General features: G+C 41.7%; 1 protein-coding gene across 1 annotated transcript in view; it reads left to right on the top strand.

The window, feature by feature from the left end:
• ALK (ALK receptor tyrosine kinase) overlaps nucleotides 1-25,290 on the top strand; it is a 226,155-nt gene that overhangs the window by 156,958 nt on the left and 43,907 nt on the right. Inside the window, exons 8-10 of the mRNA XM_039707697.1 lie at nucleotides 9,741-9,910; nucleotides 20,688-20,782; nucleotides 22,139-22,282. Coding sequence (XP_039563631.1) covers nucleotides 9,741-9,910; nucleotides 20,688-20,782; nucleotides 22,139-22,282 — 409 coding nt within the window. The remainder of the gene's footprint in view (nucleotides 1-9,740; nucleotides 9,911-20,687; nucleotides 20,783-22,138; nucleotides 22,283-25,290) is intronic.

The following is a 25,290-nucleotide window of genomic DNA, read 5'->3' as shown; positions in this document are numbered from 1 at the left end:
GGTGTGTATGCTGTAAGAATAGGGCAGCCAGCATTACATAAACACAGAGAGGAAGAATCTTTTTGCATGAACAAGCATTACATTTGCAACATCCAAGACAGAATAGGCTTCAGGACTGCCCCTGAGCCATTCAGAAAAGGCAGTACATGGTTTCTCTAGCACAGCTGGGATTTGGGCTGGCAGCTCTTCCTGCTGCTGCAATTCAAAACTACCAGTCCTCGTGTAGACCTCGTGCACAGGAGTGCTGAAGTTAGTAGCAGCAGAGAGAAATTAATCCAGAATGGAGCCAGGTTCATATTCAAGCAGAAAAACTATTGACAGTCACAAGACATCAGCTTAAGCAAGTCCATCAGGGCTTGCCAGACAACCTTGCTCATGCTTGTCATTTCTCAGTTGTATTTAACCCTTAAAGTGCAGCTTCAGGAAGATTACCTGTCTGCATCTTCTTTTTCTGTAGCTTCACAGATTGTAGGATCACTGATAAGATTTATTTCTGACTTATGGCTTTGAACTATGCCTAGTGAGTTAAAGCATTTCACATCTTCACACTCAAAAATCTCCTATAAGCTTCTGGATCCTGGGGCAGAGGGATTTAGGAAAACTGATACTAATGAAGTGCAGCTGTTTGTTGGTTGAGTACTGAACAGACAGAAAAATCTGTTCCAATGAGCTTTAAATGCAGAAAGGACAAGAAGGGATGTGTTAGAAAGTTCTCTGGAATGAAACTACACAGAGGAAGGTGTTTCTTTGCCTTAAAGTTTGTTTTGGTTCACTTCTGTTGGATATCTCAGTTCATACAGCAAAGCACCTCTGGTTTTGCTCTCTTGATGTATTCATGTTCTCTGTCTTTGAAATATATTCTACCTTGTTTTTTCTCCCATCTGTGACAAAGGCGTAAGCAGGTTCTGAATATTTTAAGACCTTGTTCTGCCATGGACCAGCAAGAGCGAGTGTTTTTCATAATCCACCCGACAGGAATCACAGTGAATGATTTCCCAATATCTCTGTGTAGTTTTTTCTTGTGTATACAACACTGCAAATAATTAAACTTGCCGTCGGGGGAGAAGCTGCCATGTATTTCATCTGCTCACATGCCATCCCACCTTCGTCACTCCCCTTGGCACTTAAAAGGCATCCGGACGCATCCAGCGTTGCAGCTGTCGGTAATAAAGAGTGAAGGAGTTCTGGCAAGGGTTTTGTCTCTTGCCTTTTCATATAGTGTAAAAGCATCCCTTCTCAGTGGATCCCTGGTGGCTTCAAATTCTATTTTACTGGAACAATCTGTCTGTGCAGAGAATAATTTAATTCTACTTCTCAACACAACAGAAGAGGAGAAAGGAGATATGCCTCCCTACGCACTTATTCCTCCAATAGGTGCCAACAAACTTCCTAATAGTGAAATTATAGTCAGAAAAGAGGTTGTGAAAATACTGTAATGCTCTCCTGCATTTATTCACCCTCAACCACTTTGTGATTGAACTGGCTCAAGTTCAGGCACTAAAAGATGAGTTTTCTTTTACCTGTCACTGCTGACAACTTTACCTGGCATGTCACAGCTGGGACAGATTCTCTGGCAGCTGAAATCCCACAGAAAATACCCAAAATCCATGTTGCAAAAGGATCTCAGCAAGGATATGTGTGAATTAGACCCATTTATTCTTCCATAATCAGATCCAGCCAGAAATCTGTCCTTCCTCTTGTATTTGATCCATCTCTCTGATCCTTCAGATATCTGCTTGCTCTTCTGCAAGCAACAAGGAGATCAGCAAACATCCCCAATTTGGTAATTTTGACTCCCCTCTCTTCTCCTCTGCTACATGGAAGCTCTGGGGCACCTGCTGTTCAATGAAGTTATTATTTCTCCCCCTTATTCCCTAATTTTCTTTTATCCAGTCATGTTAGACCAATCACACCAACCACAGCAGAAGCTGGCACCCTGATTTTTAGCCTGAGGTGTTCATAGGAATTAATTACTTCAGCCTCAGCATGAGGAACATTACCTGCCACAGTGCTGTTTACCAGGCTGGAGGACTCTGGGGTTTGGCCAAGACGTCCATGAAAGCAGGACTCAAAGCTGATAAGGAAACAACCAAGCAGTCCACAGTGGGTACCAGCCACAAAGGGCTTCTAATGCTTCGAGCTTGTTTTATCTCCCTGAGCCTGGCTGTGTAATCTTACACTGTGGCAGACTGGAAAAGGAGGAGAGTGAGCAGCCTGGTCCCAAGACCTTCCCTGCTGAGGTTCTGGGCAGCTGTATGCAGTGGTCTTGGTGTTAGCACTTGGAGACACCACAGCATGGGTGAGCTTGGCAAATGAGCTGTCACTGTGTGCAGGACTGCTGTGACACCCCGTCTTTGTGCTCCCTGCAGCCTGAGCTCCAGGAGCACAGTCCCCAGGAGCACAGAGGGCTGTCTGTCCTCGCCATGCCCTGCAGGAGGCTCCTTGTTGGCTCAGGAAGGGAAACATCAGCCTCACCCACTCTGCACTGCCCACATGCATCAAAAGATGGGGAAAGGATAAAAATGCACACAGGAGATACTGAGATAAACACAGCCTGTACTTTTCCCACACTTTTGGGATTGGCCCTAATGTGCCTTGCACTTTGTGTATAGCTTTGTATTGCACTTCATTCCTGTTTGTTTTGAGCAGCCTTATATTTTCATTTTCTTTGTTCTTCAGTGCTTTTGGCAGGTCAGAGCAATGGGTTTGTGATGCTGCCCTTTTTTCTTGGTTCAGTTAGTTTTTCTCTTTCCTTTTGTTGTTTTATTAAATCTTGGCTGGAGTATCCTGGCTTCAAAGAATCTCTCTTGCTTGCAGTCCAGACAGCCTTTGTTATCTTTTTCATGTTGCACTTTCAGTAGAGCCCTTTGCTTGTTGACCCCTTTAAGTCTGTGTTTAAAACCCACTCTGTATGGAAGAGGGAGACTGTGGCACTTCTACTAAATCTTGGGTGAATGCAGGAAGTGGTTCCCATAGTCTGTGAAGTGATGCTCTATTACCCTGAAGTAGCCAGAGAGGGGAGATGCAACAAAAAGCTCAGGAAATACTTCTGGAACTAAACAGTCACAGTAATCAAGAGTGAAAACCTTTTAACCCACATGTAAAAGTTCACTGGAAGCAAAGCACGTGTAATTGAGCATAGGAATGCATGTGAAGTGCAAAGAATTAAGCCAAACAGTGGCCTGATTGAAAGGCAGAGTTTTTAGAGCTCAAGCAGTGAAGCACAGCATTATTTGCCCCCTTCTCCCTACTGAGATTCCCCTCCTCTGAGTGGCAATCAACTGGCATGTACAAGGCTGACAGGGCAAAGAGGAGCATGGGATGGATAGGCATTTCCTCCTTTTGGAGAAGAAATCCATATGCATGTCGTTAGAAGCTGTACTGGTGTTTGGGAACCTAGGAAACCACATTGCAATTAAATCCAAGGGAAGAGCTGTCATCTCAGACACCACCCATGGCAAAAATAATTGCTTTGCCACAGTTGATAGCTCCTAGGTGTGCACAGTTTCCAAACTATCAGGGCCACCTACTTCTCAGTACTTCACAAAGAAGTCAGAGAGCTGCCAGACGTGTTGCAGGTGCCCAGGGATTACTCACCTTTGTGTGGAAGCTGGAGACTCAGTTCTGACCCCCCATGTCTAAGACAAGAAGGCAATCCCATCTCCCTCAGCCCAGCATTATTGCTGTGCAGGGGCAGTCACATGTGCTGATTTGCTTCTCCTTCCATTTTTTAGAGATGTTCCCTGATGTCTGCATCCTCAGGCCTTGAGGGATGTTGTGGTACCTGTAGATCATAAAAAACATGCCTGTTTCTTCCCAAAGTGCTTGGCTTTCTCTCATAAAGACATGCGAGAGGCTGGTACAGTTGTACCTGCCTGGGCTGCAATCTTGCATCTATCCTGCAAGATTTCATTTTGTGGTGGGTTGTCACTACTCCTTCTGCTTGGAAGTCACTCCAGAAACATGAGCAAATTTTGAGAAAGGTTGTGCTTTGCTCAGCTCAAGGGAATCTGTGACAGAATCTCAGTGCCATGCCTGATAAGTAAAGCCGAGCTGCAGCTTTGGTGTGGGCTGTCAGAGAGAAGGAGAGGAGCAGCAGAGCTGCTGTTCCTGCGTGGGGGTGAATTTGAAATTAGCCTGAATTGTTATTGCATGCGCCTCCATAGAGTAAGGTGACTCTGCAAGAGGGACTGCTTTGTGATTAGGAACCAGATTGTTTCATTTTCCTGGTAGGCCCTGGGTCAAACATTTTAAAGGGTATAGTTGTGCTGGAAAACAATACAAACAGATTTGTGTGGTAGTAAATGTGCTTTGTGCTGTTGGCTGTGTTTAAAATAATGAAAATATTTTTGTGATGGTATTTGGACATTTCAACTAGCTGTTTCTTAAAAGCCACCATTATGTAAGGCAGTACTAAACTGGGCCAGATTTCGTTAACACCTGAAATTATTTTTTTGAATGCAAATGTACTCTCTCTCAAAAATAAATTTAACATGTTGATGTAGAACAGTATCGTTGAAGTTTGCCTTTTCAGTCAGGTTTACAGATATAAAGATGTTTTCATCCTCTCTGTTTATTAATTCAGTTCTCTTTTCTATGCAGAAGTGTTGCATTTTTTTCAAGGCATGTAAGTCAATAACATAAATCATTCCTTGAGTGCATTCTGAGCCCCATGCTTACACCTGCAGAGTGTGTCTCTTTTTCTCCTCTACTCCTTGAGCTTTAAATAACTTAGACGCCTACATGGTAATAACATTGACACTGAAAATTTACGAGCATGAAAAATGCAACATAGATATGCCTCTAGCTCAGCCCTTCATGTCCTTTATTTGACAGAATATTCTTAGCATACTTTTTTATTTTAAAACCTTGTTTTTAAAAACTGCACAGCTTATTTACTGTTACCTGTCTTCTCTTGCTCCCTTTCCCACCTGGCTTTTGTGTCGTTGGATCAGAGGGTCTATAGCATCTGAAATCTCTTGAATGCTGGTCATTCCACAGTCCTCTGACAGCAAAATTCTGAACACTTTCTCTTTTGTTGTTGCTTTTATTTTTCTCTTGGTCTTTTTTCTGACAGTAAGAAATAATGTGAGAATAAATAGTGGGAGACTCTGTTAATATAAAGCATGAGCTTCTCTTGTCTGCCTAGGTATTTTAAAGCTACATAATCAGATCAGTTAATTAAAATTCTATCATTTACAAAAGGTTTTTGCTTTCACACCTGAGTCTTCATCTAAAGCAGAAGTGTCTGCAGACTACAAGAGTCTTTATCATGCATTGTTGTAGATCTGGCCAAAAACCAGGAACAAGACCTTTTGATCCTCTTTATTATTCATAAGAGTCCAAGCCTGAATTGCTGAACAGTGGTAATAGATGTCTTTGCTTGTACTGTTGTATGCAACCATTTCTCATTTCTAGTAAGAAAAAAAATATCGTCAGTATGATAAACTTCACATGTCAAAGGTAGCTCATATTCATGTACAAAGCTTGCTGAGACTTGGCAAAGTTGTCTGCAGCATTGCCTAATACTGTGCAAATCATATTCCAACTTGCAGCTTCAGTTTCTCCTCAACAGTGAGATGTTTTCCAAGCTCCTTTAATACCTTACCTACATTTAGTGGGTCAGTGCATTCACAGCTGAAAACAATTTCTACTCTTTCCCTTCCAGTAAAGAAGACCCAAGGAAACAGCAGTGGTTTTTAGGAGACTAAATGTCTACATTTCAAGAATCCACTGTTCCTTGTCAGGCAAATTTTGAAAAATTCCTTTGAGCATGCATCATGGATGGGAGGGAGCAAGGACTTGGGGGCATCAGAATTAAGTAATGTGCTGTCTCACGAGATGAAAACCTGTGGACCAGAGTTGAGGTGTTGCTGGCCAGAGAGCCACCAGTGAGATCCAGCTACTGCAGTTCCTTGGGAGGAAAATGCCTGTAGACTCTTCTCTGTCTTCTTAAACATACTTTACTCCAAGCACTGTTTGAAGTTATGATTTTCTTTTCCAGTTCTTTTTTTCACTTGTGTTAAAGATGGCCAAATATCTATTCCTGCCAGGTAGGACCATAATACTAATAGTCAGCATCACTGCCATGCAGAAAGGGAGGAAAAAGAAACAGCAGCTCTCCAGAGTGTCACTGCAGAATGTTTTATTTATGCTGCTGCAAGTGTGTGTCATTGGTCCTCAGTCAGGCATCTCAGAGATAGTTTGTGCTGGAATGTTTCTAGCCATTAAAGTAGATTCACAGGTGTCAGCAAGTTCAAACTTCACCCAGAAGGTTCTTAGTATTTTATTTCTCTTTTTTTTGCATAAGGATGTAGAATGGAAGTCTCAATTCTCAAGTGGTCTTGAAATTATGCAGCTTGTGCTGGAAAATCTACCTTCCTTGTTTTTCTTCACCTGCCAAGCCCTGTTGTTATTGATAAGGATTTGGTTTTTAGGGTTTTTTTCTTTCTGGGATGAGTTGAGTCTCCTGTTTGTCATTTCAGAAACCCCACCTATTCAGAGGCTAAGGGGATTCTCAGAAGGCATCTTTCCAGATGGTGTTTGCAGTATAGTACATGTAGCCATCTGACCTGAGTTTTGCCTCAATATGCTGTGTATTTACCATGGGCTCTCCCTCCTGTTAATTTTCCCCAGATCAATTTAGACCATTTCATTTACTGAGTCAGTGGGTTTGCATGTGAACAGCTGATCAGCAGCTCTGTTGGGTTCCAAAGCCAGAAAGCAAGGTGCCATTGAGCCACTGCCTACCTTCTATGCTTAATTAATTTCTCAGTGATGTTTCTAGCTTCTGAATATTGTGCTGCTAGTTTAACACAGAGGGAGATGTTTGATGCATAATGTTGGGGTATTCCACCAACAGCCCAGATTTAGATTTTTCCAAATGTGCCACTGCTCTGCTTGCAGGGCGCGCTGTGTATGTAGTGCCATCTGCCATCATTGATGCTGTATTCTACAGAATGAATGCCAGCCCCATTCAGAAGGCTTTACTATGGTATCCAGCTCATCATCTGCTCTGGTTCACTTCAGCAGGTGTGAAAAGACCTGGCCTGCCCTGCTGTGAAGCTTTGAAACCATGGAAATCACAGCCAAAAATGCCCATTTGGACACAGTGCCAGTCGATTCACTCAGAGCCAGTTCATTAGAGCTTGCATATTGCACTTTGCCAATGAGCTGATCTCCCACATCTATTGCCAGCTACTTCTTTCCTTCAAACAGCTGACATGTGTGCAAAGGCATTCATTCCAATTCATCAATTGCTTCAGCTTTTGCTCTAGTGTTACGTTAACAGCTATCAAAGGCTCGCTCTTCCCTCACTCCTGACCATGTACATGTTGCCTCTTACCTTCTGGCAGGTCTCCAGAAGAGACAGAGGTATGCAAGCTTCTGCCTAGAAGCTTTCTGAAGCTTCTGCTCTTCTGCTTTACCTCTTAAATTTTAAACTACCAAAACAGCACAGTGAAGTTGCTCCAACTCACCTGTATTAAAAATGTCACATAGTGTGTTGTACGGGGAGTTGGCACTTGGGTCCTAAAAGTGGACATGTGGAGTCTCAGTAAGAGGTGTTGCTTTCTCTGGTGTAAGTGGAGGGTTTTAAATATCCACTGGCATTCCAAACTTATTAAAACAAATAATTAAGTTCTGATCAGTTTCCTCAAGGAAAATTAATTTATTGGGTCTGAAAGGTATAAATTTTCACTTTAAATTCACATTAAAAAATGCCTCACTTTGTAGGCAATTGAAAATATAGAATACCCAACAAGTTCTTACATCTTGGCTGTCACCTGTTAGGAGCAGCCATGCAGACACCAAGTTTGAAGGCATTAGCCTCATATACCATGAGCATTTGTCAGCAGCCTCTCTCACCAGTGTTTCTTCTGGTTGCTGGGTGTGAACTCAGCCCTCCTCTGTTGCCTCCATGGCTATCCTGTTGTGAATCTGAAATACTTCCTGGCCATCCTGCTCCAGTCTGCTTTTTCTCTCTGGTATCTGGGAGGCAAAAATCCTCACACTTGATGCAGTGGTTTCCACTGCCTGACACTGTGGAAATAGCCATGGGACTCCATGAATCCTTGCCCAGAACTGTGGTGGGAGTGAGCTGGAAGTTAGACTTGACCAGAGTCCAGACTTGACCAGCTTGTCCCCAGAAGTGCTGTGGGCACCTGCGATGGTTTGCTGGACCACTCAAAATCTTACACATCAATTTAGGATGTGTGGCCAAAATAATGTAACAAAATGCTTTCACAGACACAAACTGGCATATATGTTTGTACATTTATCAATCCTTGGGTCATACAGCACAATGGATTCCAGACAAGTCCAGTGATTTTTGGACTGGCGAGAGAGAAGGACCCCATCTAGATTATTCAGTCTCTGTCACAGTTTTGCAGTATAAAGTAGCTTCTTTCTTTGTAGCTTTGGAGACAGGCAGATGAACTGTAGTGTTTACTCAGATTCAGAACTGATAATTAATACAATGGATATCCAGGATTTTGTTCCACCCACTCCAAAATGGTGATCATAAACTAGGAATAATAGCAACACTTCTGTCACTTTGATGCCTACATCTGATTTGGCTGCCAGAACAAACTTACACCATGACATAGGAAAAGCAAGCAAAATTTAGCAGTTTTGTTTTATGCTGAGAAATGAATATGGATGTTCTGTGCTATCAAAGCAAGGAAGTAATTTTATCAGGTGTTCCTTCGTAAAATACAAACTGAATTCCGAGCCTCCTGACTTTGGTGGTGGCTTTGAAGTGCTAAAAAATAGAGTGCTTTACTTAATATGTATGGACACTGGATACTGTGCTGAACACTTCCTTGTATCCAAAACATCCATCGTTAATGTAGCTTTAATAAACTCATTCCTTCAGCATTCTCACTTCTACTGGTAATTGAGATGAAACCCAGCTCCTGAATAGAATGCATATGGATATGGGTGTTTTACTTGTGCTCTTCTTTTTTGCAAGAAAATAAGACTGTGTTCATATACTATGGATTGGAAAGCTAGCCTGATGTGGAAGGAATTGTTTTTCTTTTTATACAATGAGAGAGAGAAAGTCATAAAATGAGAAAACTACATGAAATAATTTTACATACAGGGATAAACACATAGAAAAGGATTAAATTACATTATCATAACAGAAATGTTAGAAAAATGGTTCCCTGAAGTATTTTAATTAATAAAAAACCCACCAAATTATTACTGAACTTTAATTGAAAAATCTGTAGAAACTTGGATAGAAAGTAAAAACCGATTTTTGAAAAGAGTATCTGGGGGATCAGGATGTGATTACTAGTGATGCCTGCTTATTGCATTCTTCTCCCTGTGTTTTTTGCTTCTACTGCTGCTGGAATATAAAAATTTATTACTGAATAAGTTGTTAGTCTTAACTTGAATCTCTTAGATGGCATCTTAGGAGAGTGTAGTCTTTGTACTGCTCAAAATAGAGGTATAATCTTAGCCCTGTAAAATTAGACACATATGTGAAAGCTAAAACAGTCTGTTTAGACTCAACTCTACAAAGAGAAAACAAAAGAGGCCAGTAGTTTCAATGTTTAACAGCATGTAAAGGTATTACAGGTTTCCACATCTGTGGAGTTTCCTAAAGGGATTACATAAGGATGGGAGAATCAATTTTTTTGGTGATTGGAAAGCAAGGAAAGAGGAGCTAATAACTTTGTTAACTTTTGAATGATGTTTGTGATGTTTTATCTCATATGTTCTGTTTCTTCCAGCTACGAATGTCATGGCTCATCCACGGTGTCCTGCTGGGAAATGTGTCCCTGGTGCTGGTGGACAACAAGACGGGAAGGGAGCAGAGCTGGACGTTTTGGCATTCTGAGAACAGCGAAGGATTGGGAATATGGCAGTGGATGACCTTATCTCTCCCAGAGATACTGGATAGGTATGAGTCTTCTCCTCATTCTGCTGCATGATGATCAGTCCTGTCAGCACTAGCTACCCACTGATGAAAATGGCCAGCATTGCTCCTGGAAGCTGTTCCCTCAAGCAGAAATGCCTTGTTCTTTGTGAGGCATCTTCTGTTAGAAGCAGACGATAATAACTGAGTATTTTGGGCAAAGCACACAATTTTGCAACTCCCAAATCAACGTTTAGGTTCAAATACTGATTCCATGGGTAGTCTACAGAAAGGTGCTTAAACTTCTGTGTCTCTATTTCATTGACTGGGAACCACTCTCTTTGCATACTGTCCTATGTCACACATTTGGGGCTCCCTCGTTGTTTGCTAGAGTTGGACGTGAGCTCCATAGCTGATATTTTTTTTCTGGATAGCAAATCCCCTGGTGTTTAGTGTGTCTAGATCTGAGGATGAAGAGGTGGGAAAAGAGCCTGCTGCAAAATCAGACAAGAATCCATCTGATGGATCATCCTTTGTCTTAGCTGTAGCAGAACCTCACCTTGATAATGGGCTGTGCCAGTCACGGCTTTATTCTGGCTTTAAGCATAGAATGTTTATCTGGCAGCATATGTTTATTCAGAGTGTTGTTTTAGCTGTTTCTTGCCAGTTGTCTTTAAGGGAATACTCTCTTTCATTGTTTACTTTTAAGGTGTGATGTTTCTAGAGAAGGCACAGACATACTTCACCTCCTGCTGCCCTGGCCCTTAGGCTGCAAGATGCATCTACCATCTGTGTCAACAGCACTGGTGTCCCTTGTCTTTTTGGAAACCTGTGCCCTAGAAATAATGGATTTCGTTAAGGGGTAGTTTGCCTTCTCAGAACTTTGAACAAACATTATATGAATATGTCTTTTATCTTCCTGGCACTTGGGGATGCACATAGGCTGCAAATTCAACAAGGACACTGCCAATGCTTTGGTCCTGAATGTATAATTAATATGTGTGCGTCAAAGATTTTAAAAATGCCAGCATTAAGCTTATTGTGCAGTCACTGGTAAAGCACCATTTGTAAAAATACCTGGTTGCTTCATTCCCTTCAGCTGTGTTTCCTTTGAAGAATGGTTTATTTTGCCATTATTATTTATGTGATTTATTTCCTAGTGTTGCCAGGGGAATGTTTTGTACCTGAATTATTTTGTACCCTTATACTATTGCTTTCCTTTAAATTCTCTCTGCCTGCACAGTCAGGCAGACAACACTTTGATCTTAGGAGTCAGGCTAGCGGTGCTTCATGAGAAATCATGGATTCAGCTGATAACACAGTGCTGACTGTTATGTATAAGGTGCTGACACGCTTACTTCCCCCTTGCTTACAGAGAAAGACAGATGGCTTCCCTGAAGGAAGGAAGTTTGTTGGAGGTTCAGACATAAGCAAGGAAAACTTTGAATTTTTGGTGTCTCTTGAAAAGTTTTTGGCCTTATCTATTCACAAAAACTGCACTATTTTCATGAATTTTTCTTCTAAGATTGATTTAATTTGAAACCAATCCTTCCTGGGAAGAAAGAAGCCTCCTGTGAGACTTGGAAATACTGCAAGCATCTTTCTTACTACCTCAGAACCTGTTTCTTAGGAAATCTGGACTGCTGTACAAATTAGGAAGGAATTATATGGAAGTGTACACCAAACTGATACTGGTGAAACTCCAGTGTATAAATGGAGATAAATAACAGTTTTATTGAACTGTAAGAAGTAGTTAATTGAACTGAGTGCTGTTGCTGCTGAAAGCTTGCTGTGTCTGTCTTTTTCTAAGTGGTTCCTGTGTCAGAAGCTGTGAGGGTCTGTGTTAGAGCCATGATGTTGCAGATATTCCTACAGGAGGAGCTGAAAGTTTAAATCACCTCAAAGAAGTAAAGCTCTTGAGTAAAGCACACCAGGGTACCAGTTTCACACAAATTTAAAGCACATTCCATTGTGACTGGGAAACTGAATGGAAAGTGTTATTAATAACAAGATAATACGGTCTAAAACGGCTCAAAACCATGCTTGTTTAAAAGCTGCTTAGCCATAATTTCCATGTTTGGCTTACAGCACTTCAAAGAATCATTAGGAAGACTTCCAAGAAATTAGATCAGCTCTATCTTTAGAAACAGACATTTCTTAAATGTTTGATATCCCTCAGGCTGTTGGGAGAAATTACACTTTGGCAGAAAATCACAGCTAGAACATTTCAGGTGAATTGGCAATAACAGAAAAGAGGGAGGAGTAAGACAAAGAAGTAAAATCGTGACTGAGGGATGGTAGATTTGTGTTAGCCTGGGCAGCCTTGGCCACATGCAATCACAATTTCATCCTGTGTGAGGTCTTACCTGCATGGACTTGAAAGAAGCTGAAGTGCTGGCACTTTACATCTTCCTCAAGTTATCTACCTGCTTTTGCTCTGGCAGATGTTAGCAGAGCAGTCCTGAGAGCTCATGTGTTGTGTTGATCAACAGAGTTGATGAACAGAGCTGTAACCCAGTTCCAAATGCTGGCTGTCCTCTGTGCATGGGGGAGGAAGGGCCAAGGGCCTGGTCAAGGATGTGCCATCAAAGCAGCTGCAACTAAAGAAGCCAGTTGTGGGCAAGAGCTCCCTAATCTGTTGGATGAACAGGTTGTGCCTACCAGAGGCAAAAGGCAGCACCTCCAGAGGTGCTGTATTTTAAGTCGCCAGTGAGATATACTCAGCATGAATCCTTGCTGTGATTTGTTATCCCCTGTAGAGCCACTTACCTCTCTCTAAAGGATGCATTATCTGCAAATCAAATAATCTGCACAGATTAGTGAAAGCTAGAGAAATGGTTATTTGTACTTACTGGAATTTACACATTAGTGAAATACTACAACATTTGGATTGAGAGTAGAGTAGGAACCACCTTATTGAAAGATTGTTTGACTTGGTGGAAAATTAGTATTTGTTTTCCAGTGAAAAGTGATGAGCCTGTCAAGGATTGTTCTTTTTTAACTTCATATAAATGCAAGTAGGAAACAGTCTTGAAAACTATTTTTAGCCAGTAGTTTGGGCTTGCTTTTTTACATATATTTCCTTGTAGTTAGTACATGTGCATTTAAATTTTAGTAATGATAATGTTGTGGGAATGTGACAGCAAGAGCAAACAGAAGCCTGATGTAATTGAAGATGAGTGATTTGTGTAGCTAATAATTAGACATTCTGTTAGTTAAACAGTGTGGCCAAGGTACAGCACATAGGTAAAATACAATCCCATGTAACTAAGTGATTCTCTGGAGTTTGCTCTAGGCCGGTGCTCGTTATCACCAACACTTAGCAACTGTTTGCTATGGAGTGTGAGAGGTGGAAAAGGATTAACTCTAATAGGCTGAAGCCTGACTGGAAAATCAATGCTTTAAGAAACAAATTCTAAATCTCTTTGATTTTTGCTCCCTTGTTGAAGCTGAGGCTAGCCATGTGGAGCAGCACATAGACTAAAAGTTGTCTGGGTTCTTCTACAAGCTGGCTGAAGTTGCCTGCAAGTAGATTCCATGTGAGCCAGCCCAGCCCAGCTCCGCACTTTACTGCCTCTATTCTCTACTAACCCTGTCCTTTGCTTGTAAGAGATTTCACCGTAACCTCTGTAAGGGGAATCTGGTAAAAATAGCTAATATTAATAGTAACCTTCCCACCTCAATGCAGTCTCATGACAGAAGAAGACTGTGTGGAAATATAAAAAGAATTTAAATGTGTTTACTGGTTAGAAAGCTTTCTTTGGTTTCCTTTCTTCTTAAGTTCAACTTTACAACATCTAAATTTTTAGCCAGTCTTTATGAGTAGCGGCCAGATGGAAGAAGGAATAAGAGGCATTTACTTGAGGTTCCTAGAAATTAAATTTTCAGTCATGAATAGCAGCACCATTTGCCTTGTCACTGATAGCAAGACCAGGTTATGTGCTTCTAGCAGGGAAGCATGTCCAGAAAGTGAAAAACCAATTTTCTTTTGGTCCCACAGTGCTCAGAGAGCTTCAAAATTATTTTCTTGCTGATGACCTTCTCTTGAACACAGATTGAGAATTTTATTATGTTGGAAGGGATCAGTAAGGTGACTTACCTGGAAGGCTGGGGAAGGATGAGAGCTTCCTGAAGAAGAAAGCAGGAAGACCTACAGACAGCAGTTACCTCAGAGGGTCATATTCTGTTTCAACAAGTCAGAATTCATGTCCCAGCAACTGCACTTTCTATTTTGTTTTAACTGGCTTCATTACCTATACCAGTTTTGCTGACTTGCTGGGTTTTTACAAACTACACTGGCTCTCATTAGGTTTTGATTTCCATATCCATGTGGGATTCCCTTTCAGTCTGTGGGAGTGAGATTGTCTGTTCTGTCTGGCTCCTTCAGCAGCTCTGGTCTCAATGGCAGCACCTGGGGAGCTTCTCACTCATTGCAGCAGTGAAAAGAAATGGTCTCATCTCATACCCCTGTATCTCCACCAGCTGTGGCTAAGCACTCTTCTTGTCCAGTAATTTTTCTTGCATTGCTCTGTCTTTCCCTCTCACTCCTTTCAGACTTTATTTATAAGTTTCTGAGTGTCATGTTTCCCATTTGCAAAGAAAAGGAAAAGGAAGGTTCTTGGCAATATTTTTGACCCAGGTGCCTATTTATCTCATGTTATTCCTAATTTTTTTCCCATTCTCCAAGAAGAAACAGGGACCCTACACACAAGCTAGTCATGTATCTGCCTACACATTAACACATATATATGAATTCACAGAATATTCTGTGAATTCATATTAATTGGTCACATCTGCACCCAGATCTCCTCAGTCTGTCTTACATCCACCCTACAAGCCCAGGCTGTGCTTCCCTGAGGTGGCCACACACTACTTTGTTAAAAGCAGTGAGACCATAACAACCAGATCACTGCTCTTTTGCTCTCTGGCATTAATTATGGCTGTCTATGACTGACCTCCTCCTGAAAGAGTTATTCTAAAAATGTTGTTCTGTGCATCTGAGAAGGGGGTTTTGGTGACAGTGTGTGCAGAGTACCTGTGACAGATTTTGTACACGCATAGTTGTCTTTAATCACACCTTTGAATCTCAGTCTTTATTACTAGCTATTAAGTAACTTCCTGCATGGCAATTCTGTCACTGTAACTGAGTTTTGTTAATATGCTTATATTTCTCCAAATAATCTTATTTCCTCTGAATGTGTCTTTTATCCCAAATAGTGAGTATTCCTTTGTGAAGTGAGCTAACAATGCATCATTTGTAACAGAGAAGTTAATGGGAACCTGAACGTAATAAGGGTTAGTGACCCGAAATTTCTCCATTCTGTGAATACCTCGGTCTCAAGCAGGTTCAGCTGTAATTATTTTAGCTAGGTAGGGAGAGAAATCATCTCCATCAGAGGCAAAACATTACCAGTTATGAAATGAGATTTGTACGTACAGACACGCTGTGTTCGTGTCACTGCATGGGGGATTGAGTACAGAGGAGATTAATGTTCAATCTTGGTTAATAATCCCTGTCTTTTATGATCAAAAGAAAAAAAATTATGATTATGAAGCTTTCTAAAATAATGGCATGAAGGCAGCTGCCTGAGTCTAGATAATGAAAACCTGAGCTGTCTATATGAGCCAGGGATAATATTTAGGTGAAATTCAGAGTAGTTACTGAAGGGAGGGAGCTGTGAAATTTGCACAAAATCAGCTTGTAGAGGTCTTCAATGCAATGAGAATGGGTTTTTTATTTCCCTTTCATCAGAAGAAGATAGAATACCTCCAAAACCTAACATTTCTGTGCAATGAAGATATAAGGATAGATGATGTGAGCAAAAGAGTGTCCTCATGGAGGCTATACCAACATAGCTATAAATACATCTTCACACTTTTAGTTCTGCATTTCCCTCTCATAAGCCCCAAATATTTTGGGGAGAGCCAGTCTCCTGTTAGAATCAAGAGGTGAACAGAAAACCCAGGGTGATGTGACAAAGTTCAAATATTGACCACACTGAAATAAAACCCAAGATTCAAAAAACCTGAGGAGAGGGAAAGGTTACAGACCAGAAGCTTTGATGTTGTCCTGTTTTGGTCAGATTAAACTGAGTTAAATTATGCTTTCAAAGAACTGTTCATATGGATTGATATTTCACAGATGGGACCGAAGTTACAAACCAAAAAAAGCTCATTTTGTGTAATTTCTTATCTGTGACTGAAATATTTGAGCAGTGGTCACCCTTGGGTGGTTTTTGAATGTATGTAAAATTTGTATCCTTCAAACAGAGGAGCTGATGTTCCCCAGAGAGGAGATTGAAAGGAGGAGGGGGGGTGTCCCCCTGGTGCAGCATTTCCTGTTTACCTCAAACAGAATTTCTTTTAAAAAGGCCTTTGTATGTTTTTGCTTTCACAGCTCAGCTAGCACTCAGCTCTGCAGGGTGTAACTTGTACTTCCCAGTTGTCAAACATCTAAGGAATCCTCTTTGTAGCTGTGCTCCAGGTTGAAGTAGGGCAAAAGGAGAGAGTTAAGAAGTCATTTCCACCACTCCTCAAGTCGTAATTTTTCTAATATCCAATTAAAATGTTTCATAGTTGCCATACTTTCATTTCTGTGAAGAAATCTAGCTTACAAACAGTGACTTATCTGATGAGGATCTGGCTTCCATGTGAGGAGGTTGCAGGGATTTATTAAGCCACAAAGTCATGGCAAACATGCCAGCCATAATTTGGCTGCTCCTGTATTTGTGCCTTCAGGAATATTCTTTCCTGGCCATTCACTGCAGCATCTGTGTTTGCAGTGGGTGTGTCTGTGCCTGGCTGAGGAGCAGCATCTGTGCTGGGGCCAGTGGAGATGCAGGGTGTGCAGGCAGTGTTACCCCTCTCTGATCTGTGCACAAGCACCAGTTTGTGGTGATTGTCACCTCCAGGGCTGTTCTGAGTCACTGCTGCTGCTGCTGCTTCAGTGTCAGCTCCCACCAAAGTTAGAGGGAGTTATTTCATTGATTTCAGGGATCAAACGGAAAGGGGAAAAATAAAAATAAAGGAGAGGGAGCAAGGGAATGAGATCGTCTGTGGGGTTTTTTCCATTTCACTGATGTGTGACATTTCCATCTTGAGTTTTGATTAAATTTCCCTTAATTAGCCCATTAAGCTAGAACCACCAAAGCTAATGATTGAAATGTTGGTTAACTGATGATCTTTTTTCAATGGAATTTGAAAGACATCACATTTCTAAATTAATAGTGGCATTAAACAAGGGAAGATAAAATGATGAACTATTTGTTGCAGAAATGCTGGTCTCAAGAGAAGGTTTGTACTGAAATTGCTTTCATGTTAGCAAAAAAATAAGATTAATAGGCAACCCAAGCAGCACTGATGGTCCTAATAGTGTTCAGCATTCACAGAATTTTTGTATTTTGGAGGCATTTCTGTCTTTTTTTTTTCATCCCTGATGAACTTGTGGAAATTTCTCTTGTGGAGAGTTCTGGTCCCGGTGTTCCTGCAGGTGAAATCAGCAAGGCTATCTCTTAGCTTGAATGAACTGTAAATAAAAGTAAAAAGCAACCTATCGCATTCTGATATGGGCATGTAACATGGCACTCCCTTCAACAACAGAAATACTGGTTTGTGTCATGCCTTCAAGGTCTTAGAAACTGAACATTTGATAATTCTCATAAGAACAACCCTTTATTGACTGAAGAGGCACGACATGAAAAGTGCATCAATGCGTAACACCTTGGGGCATGGACCTTTGGAAATTGCCTGAAGATATTTTTAGAAGAGCTCCATTGCCTGGAGGCAGAAAGAAGGTGCACTGTAGTCTTTGCAGAGGTATCTGTCTCTTATGCTCCCTGAGCTAAAGTCTGCAGGAGGGAAAAGCTTTGCAATTGCTTGACAGAGAGCAATTGCTTATTTGTCTTTGTAATTAATTTTGCAGCTTCAGTTTAACACCTTACAAACATAAATTCACATCAAAGTGTCCCTGTCTGCAAACGGCATTTAGTGTACACCCTGAGGAAGTAGGCTGAGGCTCAAATGCACCAGACTTGGTCCCTTCAATGCAGCACCAGTGGTCGCTGTGTGCAGGGCAGTGACTTTCACACAGAGCTGTCTGAAAGACGTGCAGCTGAGCCAGGTTCCACCCTGCCTCTTCCTGGGCATTTCAGCAGCACACAACAAGGAAGGAGAAGCTTCTGCTGTATTTTACAGCCTGAGGTAGGTGCTGGTTCTCCATAACACACACAGAATGTGACCTGTGGTGCTTTAGGACCTGTTTCACACACAGTTCAATTGTCTCTGCTGCTGGCACTGTGACTTGCAGGAAAAAGTAGATTCAGAGCCCACTGCGTGTGTCCAACAGCTTTTGTTTAAGTCTTGTATGGCGTATCTCAAACTGAACAGCTTATGTTTATGCTAGAGCCTGTAATTTCATTTGAAGTGTTGTGGGATATCAGCTGTAGAGCAAATGAGGGAGGGAGGCAGGGGGAGGGCAGCCAATTCCATCAGAAGCCAATTTAATATCCAAAGATTATATGTTCCCTTCTGTTCTCCTCCTAGACATACCCACAAGGGATTTCAGGTATCCCAGCTAAGAACTGTGAGACTGCTGGCAGCATCAGGCTGCAGTTGCACTTTTTATGGATTTGGGAAGGCTAAAAATATGCTTTTGTGATATTCAGACTTGTGTGTATGGAGCTGCCACCTTTTGAGCTGATAAAGATGGATCATTTAGCAAGGAAAATTTTGTCTTGTAATTTGGAGTTGCCTTTGATGCTAGGGATACTCTTCCTTCACCATATCCACTATTATTTGTGTCAGTCACCTGCTCTTTCATGGCAGCTGATCATGTCTTTAGAACACAAAAAGTCAGTTTTAGTGAAGTCTCTCCATATGTGCAATGCATATCTCCAAGGAGTGAGAAATTTCAGTGTTGGAACATTGTTGCTTTTCTTTAGGAGGAATAAAGAAGGAGGAACATTTTAACTACAGAAATCTTTTCTGTTGTGGATGGACTGTGGTCTGTTCTAAACCCTTTGCACCTTTTGGAGGCTGATAGGAGTTTTTTCTGGTTTGACTTTTTGCTTTGGTTGTGTCAGCTTTTCTGACTCTGTGCCCAGCTGTAGCTTAGCAAGAACACCAGTTGCAGGCAACAATGACACTCCAATCTACATATCCTCAAAATATCCTCACAAATATCCCTGGGGTCTGATTTAGCTTTTGCCAAACCTCACTGTCCCCTCTGGAAAGCTGCCCTGTGTTGGAGAGCAGCATGGAAGTTGGTTACATTTGCTGACAGTGTCAGGTGTCTCAGTCAAAATCCACATTCAAAACACAGGAATATGCTGTCCCACAGTAAACATGCACATGACCAGGGCAGCTTCACTGGAATTTTGGTTTTGAGGGTGGCTTGCTGGTAAAGGAGAAGTAGTATTTAAAAACAGTAGAATCACCAAGACTAATGTAAGAATGCTAATAACATACACAAAGCTGAGAGAAAATATTTTAGACGCAGTGCCATGCAGAAAGGACTAGAGTCTGTGAGAAGAAAAAAAAAATCTGCCAGTGTTTAGATCCTTGCTGCAAGGAAGAGACAGGATTTCTAAAGCCTTTTGAAAGAAATAGAGGTGCTCCTCAAAAATACCTTGTTCTGTCATCATTTTCTTGTCTGAACTGAAACACTTGCAAGAATTCACATTCTGACTGAACATTTATCTCTAAAATATAGAGCAAGAAGCACCAGCAATAGATCTGTATTAAAGAGACCCACGAATGGTTTAACTTCTGCTGGTGTAAAACATCAAGATACAACAGAGAATGAGGTTTAAATAATATTTCATACTCACTTGCAGCTTGTTCCACATCATGTGATCGTTTCATGTTTTTATAGTCTTGATGCAACCTCTGAGCATTGTATCTGACTGCTCAGCTATGGTTGGCTGCTTTCAGAAATTTTTCTCTTTCCTAAGCAGAGTATTACGATTTTATGTGGCAGATATGCATTGAGAGAACATGAACTTGCTAAGCTGAGAGAAAACCTAAATCCACGAGTACACGAAATTAATGCGTGGTCAGTGTACCGTCAGATTTGAAGTATTTGGTCGTGGGTAATTTTTGCTCTTCCTGTTGACTTTTAATATCACTGAGAGTGAATTTACAGTGATTTTTCTTCTGGTAATGTAAGAGTGGCATAACTTGCCAGCAAAAGCCAGCTTTCCTTAGATCAGGAAGTGATTTAAGGCAAACCTCCTCAGCTTCTCTAAGGAGATAATGAGTTCTGCTCTTCCTGTGGACTACCCAGTGTCAGTTCCTCTCTTTTGTGACTGCCAGGGCTGTTAGACACTCTTTGCTTCCTACAGAGCACATCAACACCAAATACTTTCTAAAATTGGTTCAGCCTTTGATTGCCAGTTCCTTTTAGGAACTCCAAATTACTTCAGGAGCCCTGCCTACTTACTTTTCTTAACACCTTAGGTTGTAAATCACTTCTGAGAATAAAACCTCTTAGAGGTCTGATTGGTTGGTTGGTTGGTTTTTCATTTGTGCCAGAATCCACGGGACTTTGTTTTCTGACAACATGCATACACACACTTCTGCTTCCTTCAGGCTGTTTTTCTGGAGGAAAGAGGGGCAATATTCTCCAATTCTGTCCTCCTATATTACTATATAGTTCCCCTCCTCAGATCATTCTTTGTTAGGAGTGAAATACTTTCTCTATCAATTTAATATTTTTATATGTGAAAAGTTTTTCTTCGCCATTCAAAATCTGCTTTAATTGTGAAGAGTTCTGAATTTTATGTTCTTTAGCAGAATTTAATCCCATTTTTTCCAATTTGTGCAGGTTCTGGTTTCAGATCACCGCTTCATGGGAAGAAGGCTCTGATGCCATTATTGCTTTTGACAATGTCTCCCTTAGTCTGGACTGTTATTTAACAAGTAAGTTTTCCTTTTATCTGCAAGCGACTTGTCTTTTATTTGCCATGTAATTGAAATTTGGAAACTGTGGGGAACAGGCTGGGTGTCATTATCTTCAAAAGACTCTTGAAAGGCAAAGGTCTGTGTCAGAAATCCCCGTGCTTAGGCAGAGGGCCCCACTCAGGTGCATTCCTTACTGGTGGAGCTGAGCAGGGAGCGAGTTTCCCAGTTTGGCATAAGTGGGTAGTGAGACACAGGGTGTGGGAGATCAGCTCCCAGCTGAGGCAGAACCATCACCTGTCCAGCCAGGCTGATGCAGAAGCCAGTCTGTGATTATAGATTTCCACATGACCTGGTTTGCTGTGTGACAGTTATCAAAATGAATGGCACTTGGACACTGGCTGGGAAAAGACAGGCATCCTGTGATTGACACTAACTTTGCAATAACATTGGGCACAATACTCCAGTTAAATTAGAACAAGATTATTTTATTTAGACTGACATGCATTTAAGTCTGAATCAGAAACTAGGATCTTCACACTCTACTGCTCTGGGGAAAAATTTGGATTCTGATCCTGGCTTTGTGATTGACTGGCCTCTAGAATATGCCCAGTCTCTACCTCTGATGGCACATGTAGATTTTTATTAAACATTTGTGTCAGACTCATCTTTCATAATCTCATGCATAGTGAATTGCTTAATTTGTAAATGTGTTCAATGATCTGTCACTCTGTACCTCAGACCAACAACTTACATGAGGGCTGGAGAATTGCTGCTCTGAACAAATTAAACTTCTGCCTTGGGCTGAGCAGCAGAACTTAAGTGCATCCTTTCTTCTCCTGCGCTTGGAGCTGCAACCTCTGTAGCCCTGTTTGGACTGAAAACCTCTAAACCCCTTCTGCAGTCAGAACGTTTCATCTGCTTTGTGTTACGTTAATTTGCATTGCCTGGGGCATGAGTCTCTCCATTTATGCAGTAATACCTCTTGGGTTCTGTGCATAAGTGCAATATACCTCAAGTTACAGTATTCAAAGAGATCTTAAAATTAGGATAGAATTAAAGAAAATTCCTCAGACTTTTACCGGCTGAAAAAAATTTATAACAATTGCTAAAGATTGTATAATGTATTTCTGCTTTGTGTCTTCTTTCGCTTAATGTTTTGCCTACCACTCATTCCTGTTTATTTTCCTTTTGTCTCAGTTCCGTAACAACAACATTGGAAAGTAAATCTGCCCATTTCTTTTAATAATGTTATATCCTGTGACTGCAGGCTCTTAGCACAGAAGTCTGCAGCCCTTATTTTAGCTCCAATTTTGGATTACATAGTGACTCAGTCCCCCTCAGCCATAAACCAATCTGTGATTTCTTGTTTTTTAGTCAGTGGAGAGAAGACACCTCGAGGTACCACTCCAGACTCAAACAATTTGCTCACCAGTAGAGGTGTCCAGAAGAAGTTTGGATGGGAACAAAAGCTCCTGGGAAATCTCCAGCTCAGCAGTGCCCCCTTTTCTGATCCAGCAGGTAACTGTCTGAGAAGCGTCATCAGATAGGAGAGATTTCCAACTAGCACAGATTTCATTTAGATGTGGCTAAATGCAATTTTTCCCCCCAAAGCCTTTGTTTAGAGCTTTTCCCAAGTCCCTTACAAATAAAACAAACATACTCTACAAAGACATTACCTTTAGCTGCTAACTGTAAATTGGTTTTAACTGTAACAGGCTGCCAGCTGGTCAAAGAACCAGAGGGAGCCACTTGAAGTAAAACATGGATTTAAACTGTAAGATAAGTGTGTTTGGTGTCATGGTCATCTAAAAATGGGCAGGAATTAAAGTGAAGTGTCCAAATTGACTGAGTTTAGCATTTATTAACCTTAACACCCAACTCTAGTTGCTACAGACTTGGTTTGAACTTACATAACCTCACTTTTTCAGAAAATATTCATTGTCCATTTGAAACAGCACAGTACTGGACTTAGACATGTCGGTCTTGTATGTTCACGTTACTTTATTCTCCCCTACCCTTCAGCTCCTCTTTCCAACCTAACTAATTGTGTGGGCCAAATAGATGCAAGAATTCCCTTCCCTGCCTTCAGCCTCCCATCTCTGTCTCCCAAATGCTTTCCTCTCTCCTCTCCGAGGATTTCACACATATTCACAATATCTGTTTTGGGCCTCAGAGATGCATTTCCATTTGAATTGGCTTCTTTCCCTCCTCCTTGCCAGCCTCTCTTCCTAGCTGGTTCAAGCAGCCACAACCTCCAGCCTATCTAGGGCAGCAGGGCTGACCATGGAAGGAAGTGAGGGGTGGCTGCAGGAGAGGCAGCGCTTGTTACAACTGCAGTCCCCAGCACCATGTGCAGCTGTTTCTCCTCACTTAGGGCAGCTACCTGCTAATTTGAAATACCTCCCTTCTTAAGTTAGAGAGCGGGGTTGATAAATGCCTCCTTTGCTCTGTCAGTAAGCCTAGGGATTTGTTCCTGCTGCCTCCTTCTCTCCCACTCTTCTGCCTAAGAAGAGTTCTTTGCATCTGTTCTTTTCTAGGCTGTATTTCACTTTGCTACCTGCAGTGTTCTGCTGAGATGTATGGACTAATGGTGTTTGCTCTGATGCTGACAGCAGGCTGGTCAGTGTGGCCAAAAGCCCTGCAGAGCCCTCAAGGCTCCCTGAAAAGCTGGATCCATGAGCCCACTCTGTGCTGCCACAGCTGCTGCTGCTGCCTGAGCTCTCTTGTGAAGCGAGCTCTGACAGCAGAGGCTGAGGGGACAGCCTGCAGGGTCAGCTGAGTTGCCATCACATGGAGTTCACTGATGTTTTATGTGCTGAGCATCACACAGCAAGAAAAGTGCAGAAGCACTGTCAGGAGCCTCCAGGGAGTGAGACAGAGGCAATGAGCCCATGTGAGAGGATGCTGGGCTGGGTGAAGCTGCACTTCAGCTCTAAAGGTTGTGTTTAGCTCTATTACAGATGCTGTGTGTGAGCTTGGTCTGTCACAAAGATATAATTTACGAAAGTATCTTTATATGTTCTCTTTGAAGATCCTTTGAAGTTCTCCCTTCAATATCTGTATCTCTGTTTCCTGCCTGTAAGTGGAGTTGTCTTTTAAGTGCTCTCAGTGTTGCCCTTGGGTCAGTGATCTCATGGTAGGATCCGTAGGCAGGGGTAGATTATGGATTTCTGGCTGACTTTCTGTAGGTGGTGATGTAGTTTCCTAAGGCAGCTATACGTTTCCTTCCAGGGTACCTACTGTTTTAGCAACAGAAAAAAAAACATTAGATTGTAGATGCAAAATTAATGTAAAGTGTGTGTGGGCTAGAAATCCTGTGGCTGTAAATTTTTTTTGAGAATTCTGTTATTTTCTACTTGTTACTAGACTTGACATCATCTAGCTCTTCTGCTCCCTGTCCTATCTGAGGAATTCAATTTAAAGAAAGGCTCGGATAGTAGAAATAAAAGGAATCAGATTGCATGAGGGTAGAAGAGAAGGTCACTGAGGTTCTTTGAGCAATTAAAATAATTTGTGATGACCTTGGGGTGAAAATTCAAGGCAATTCCAATCTAAAACAGCTTGCCTATTTTCTGGGCTTTATCATTGTTCTTGTTCATATTCTAAAATTGTCTCTAGCCCTTGGGGTTTGAAATTACTCCTACAGCAATTTTCTCCCCTTGTGCCCTCAGAGCAGAGAGGGCAGAAACAGAAGCTGAGTGGCAGTTTCTTGCAGTGAAAGTCATTGCATTTCTGAGGGTCTCTGCAGCACCAAATTCCCTTTTTCCTTTGTGTTACTGAGCCCCTGCTTGCTGTCAGGAAACATTGCAGATGCTTGTTTGGTCCCTGGGCTATGTATTTTACCCAGCTTTAATCTTGTTTCTTTCTGCATCCCATAATGCATTTAAGAAACCTCAGGCAGAGTCTGAGAAGGCCTTTCCTTTGATGGGCACATATTTACTGTTGTGTGAGTGAACCAACAGCATCAGCACCACCCTGAAGTCCCAAAGACTGCACTGACCAATATGAGCTCAGCTAAAGTAATTACAGTTAATAGGATCCTTGACTTGTGTGATGGATTACATGCTATAATATTTCCTTCTTAAGAAATCTTACTAAAACAAAGAACTGTGCTCCTAAAGCTGATGAGACAACAGGATAATAAAATGCCCTCCCTAAGTCCCCAGGCCAGCTCAGCCTTAGCAGCAGGAGCTACAGTCTGAAAGACAGGTAGCACTTTGTTTACACAGCATTAAATCCAAACAAGCTCAGTTGTTTTCAAGGGCAGCGGCCCTCCACTTGCACCTTTGTATGTGAGCACAACCTCATATATACACACCTGCTGCTTTTGCCTGCGCTTGGAAATGCATTTTCAGCAGAATTAAGGGCTGGCACCATCAGCCCCCCTGCTCTCTCTGCTCTCAGGCCCTTGACTTGCTTCTTCAGCTTGCCACTGTTGGTCATGGCTCAGAGTGCCACCAGGTCATGCACACTGGAGACTCAAAATACACAATACAGCCACTGTCAAACACCCTAAAGCATCCAGA

Source organism: Passer montanus, unplaced genomic scaffold, assembly GCF_014805655.1.
Source record: "Passer montanus isolate IOZ18808 unplaced genomic scaffold, ASM1480565v1 scaffold2, whole genome shotgun sequence".
NCBI lineage: Eukaryota > Metazoa > Chordata > Aves > Passeriformes > Passeridae > Passer > Passer montanus.
Note: the sequence above shows the minus strand (reverse complement) of the source record. Positions and strands in the feature narration are given on the sequence as shown.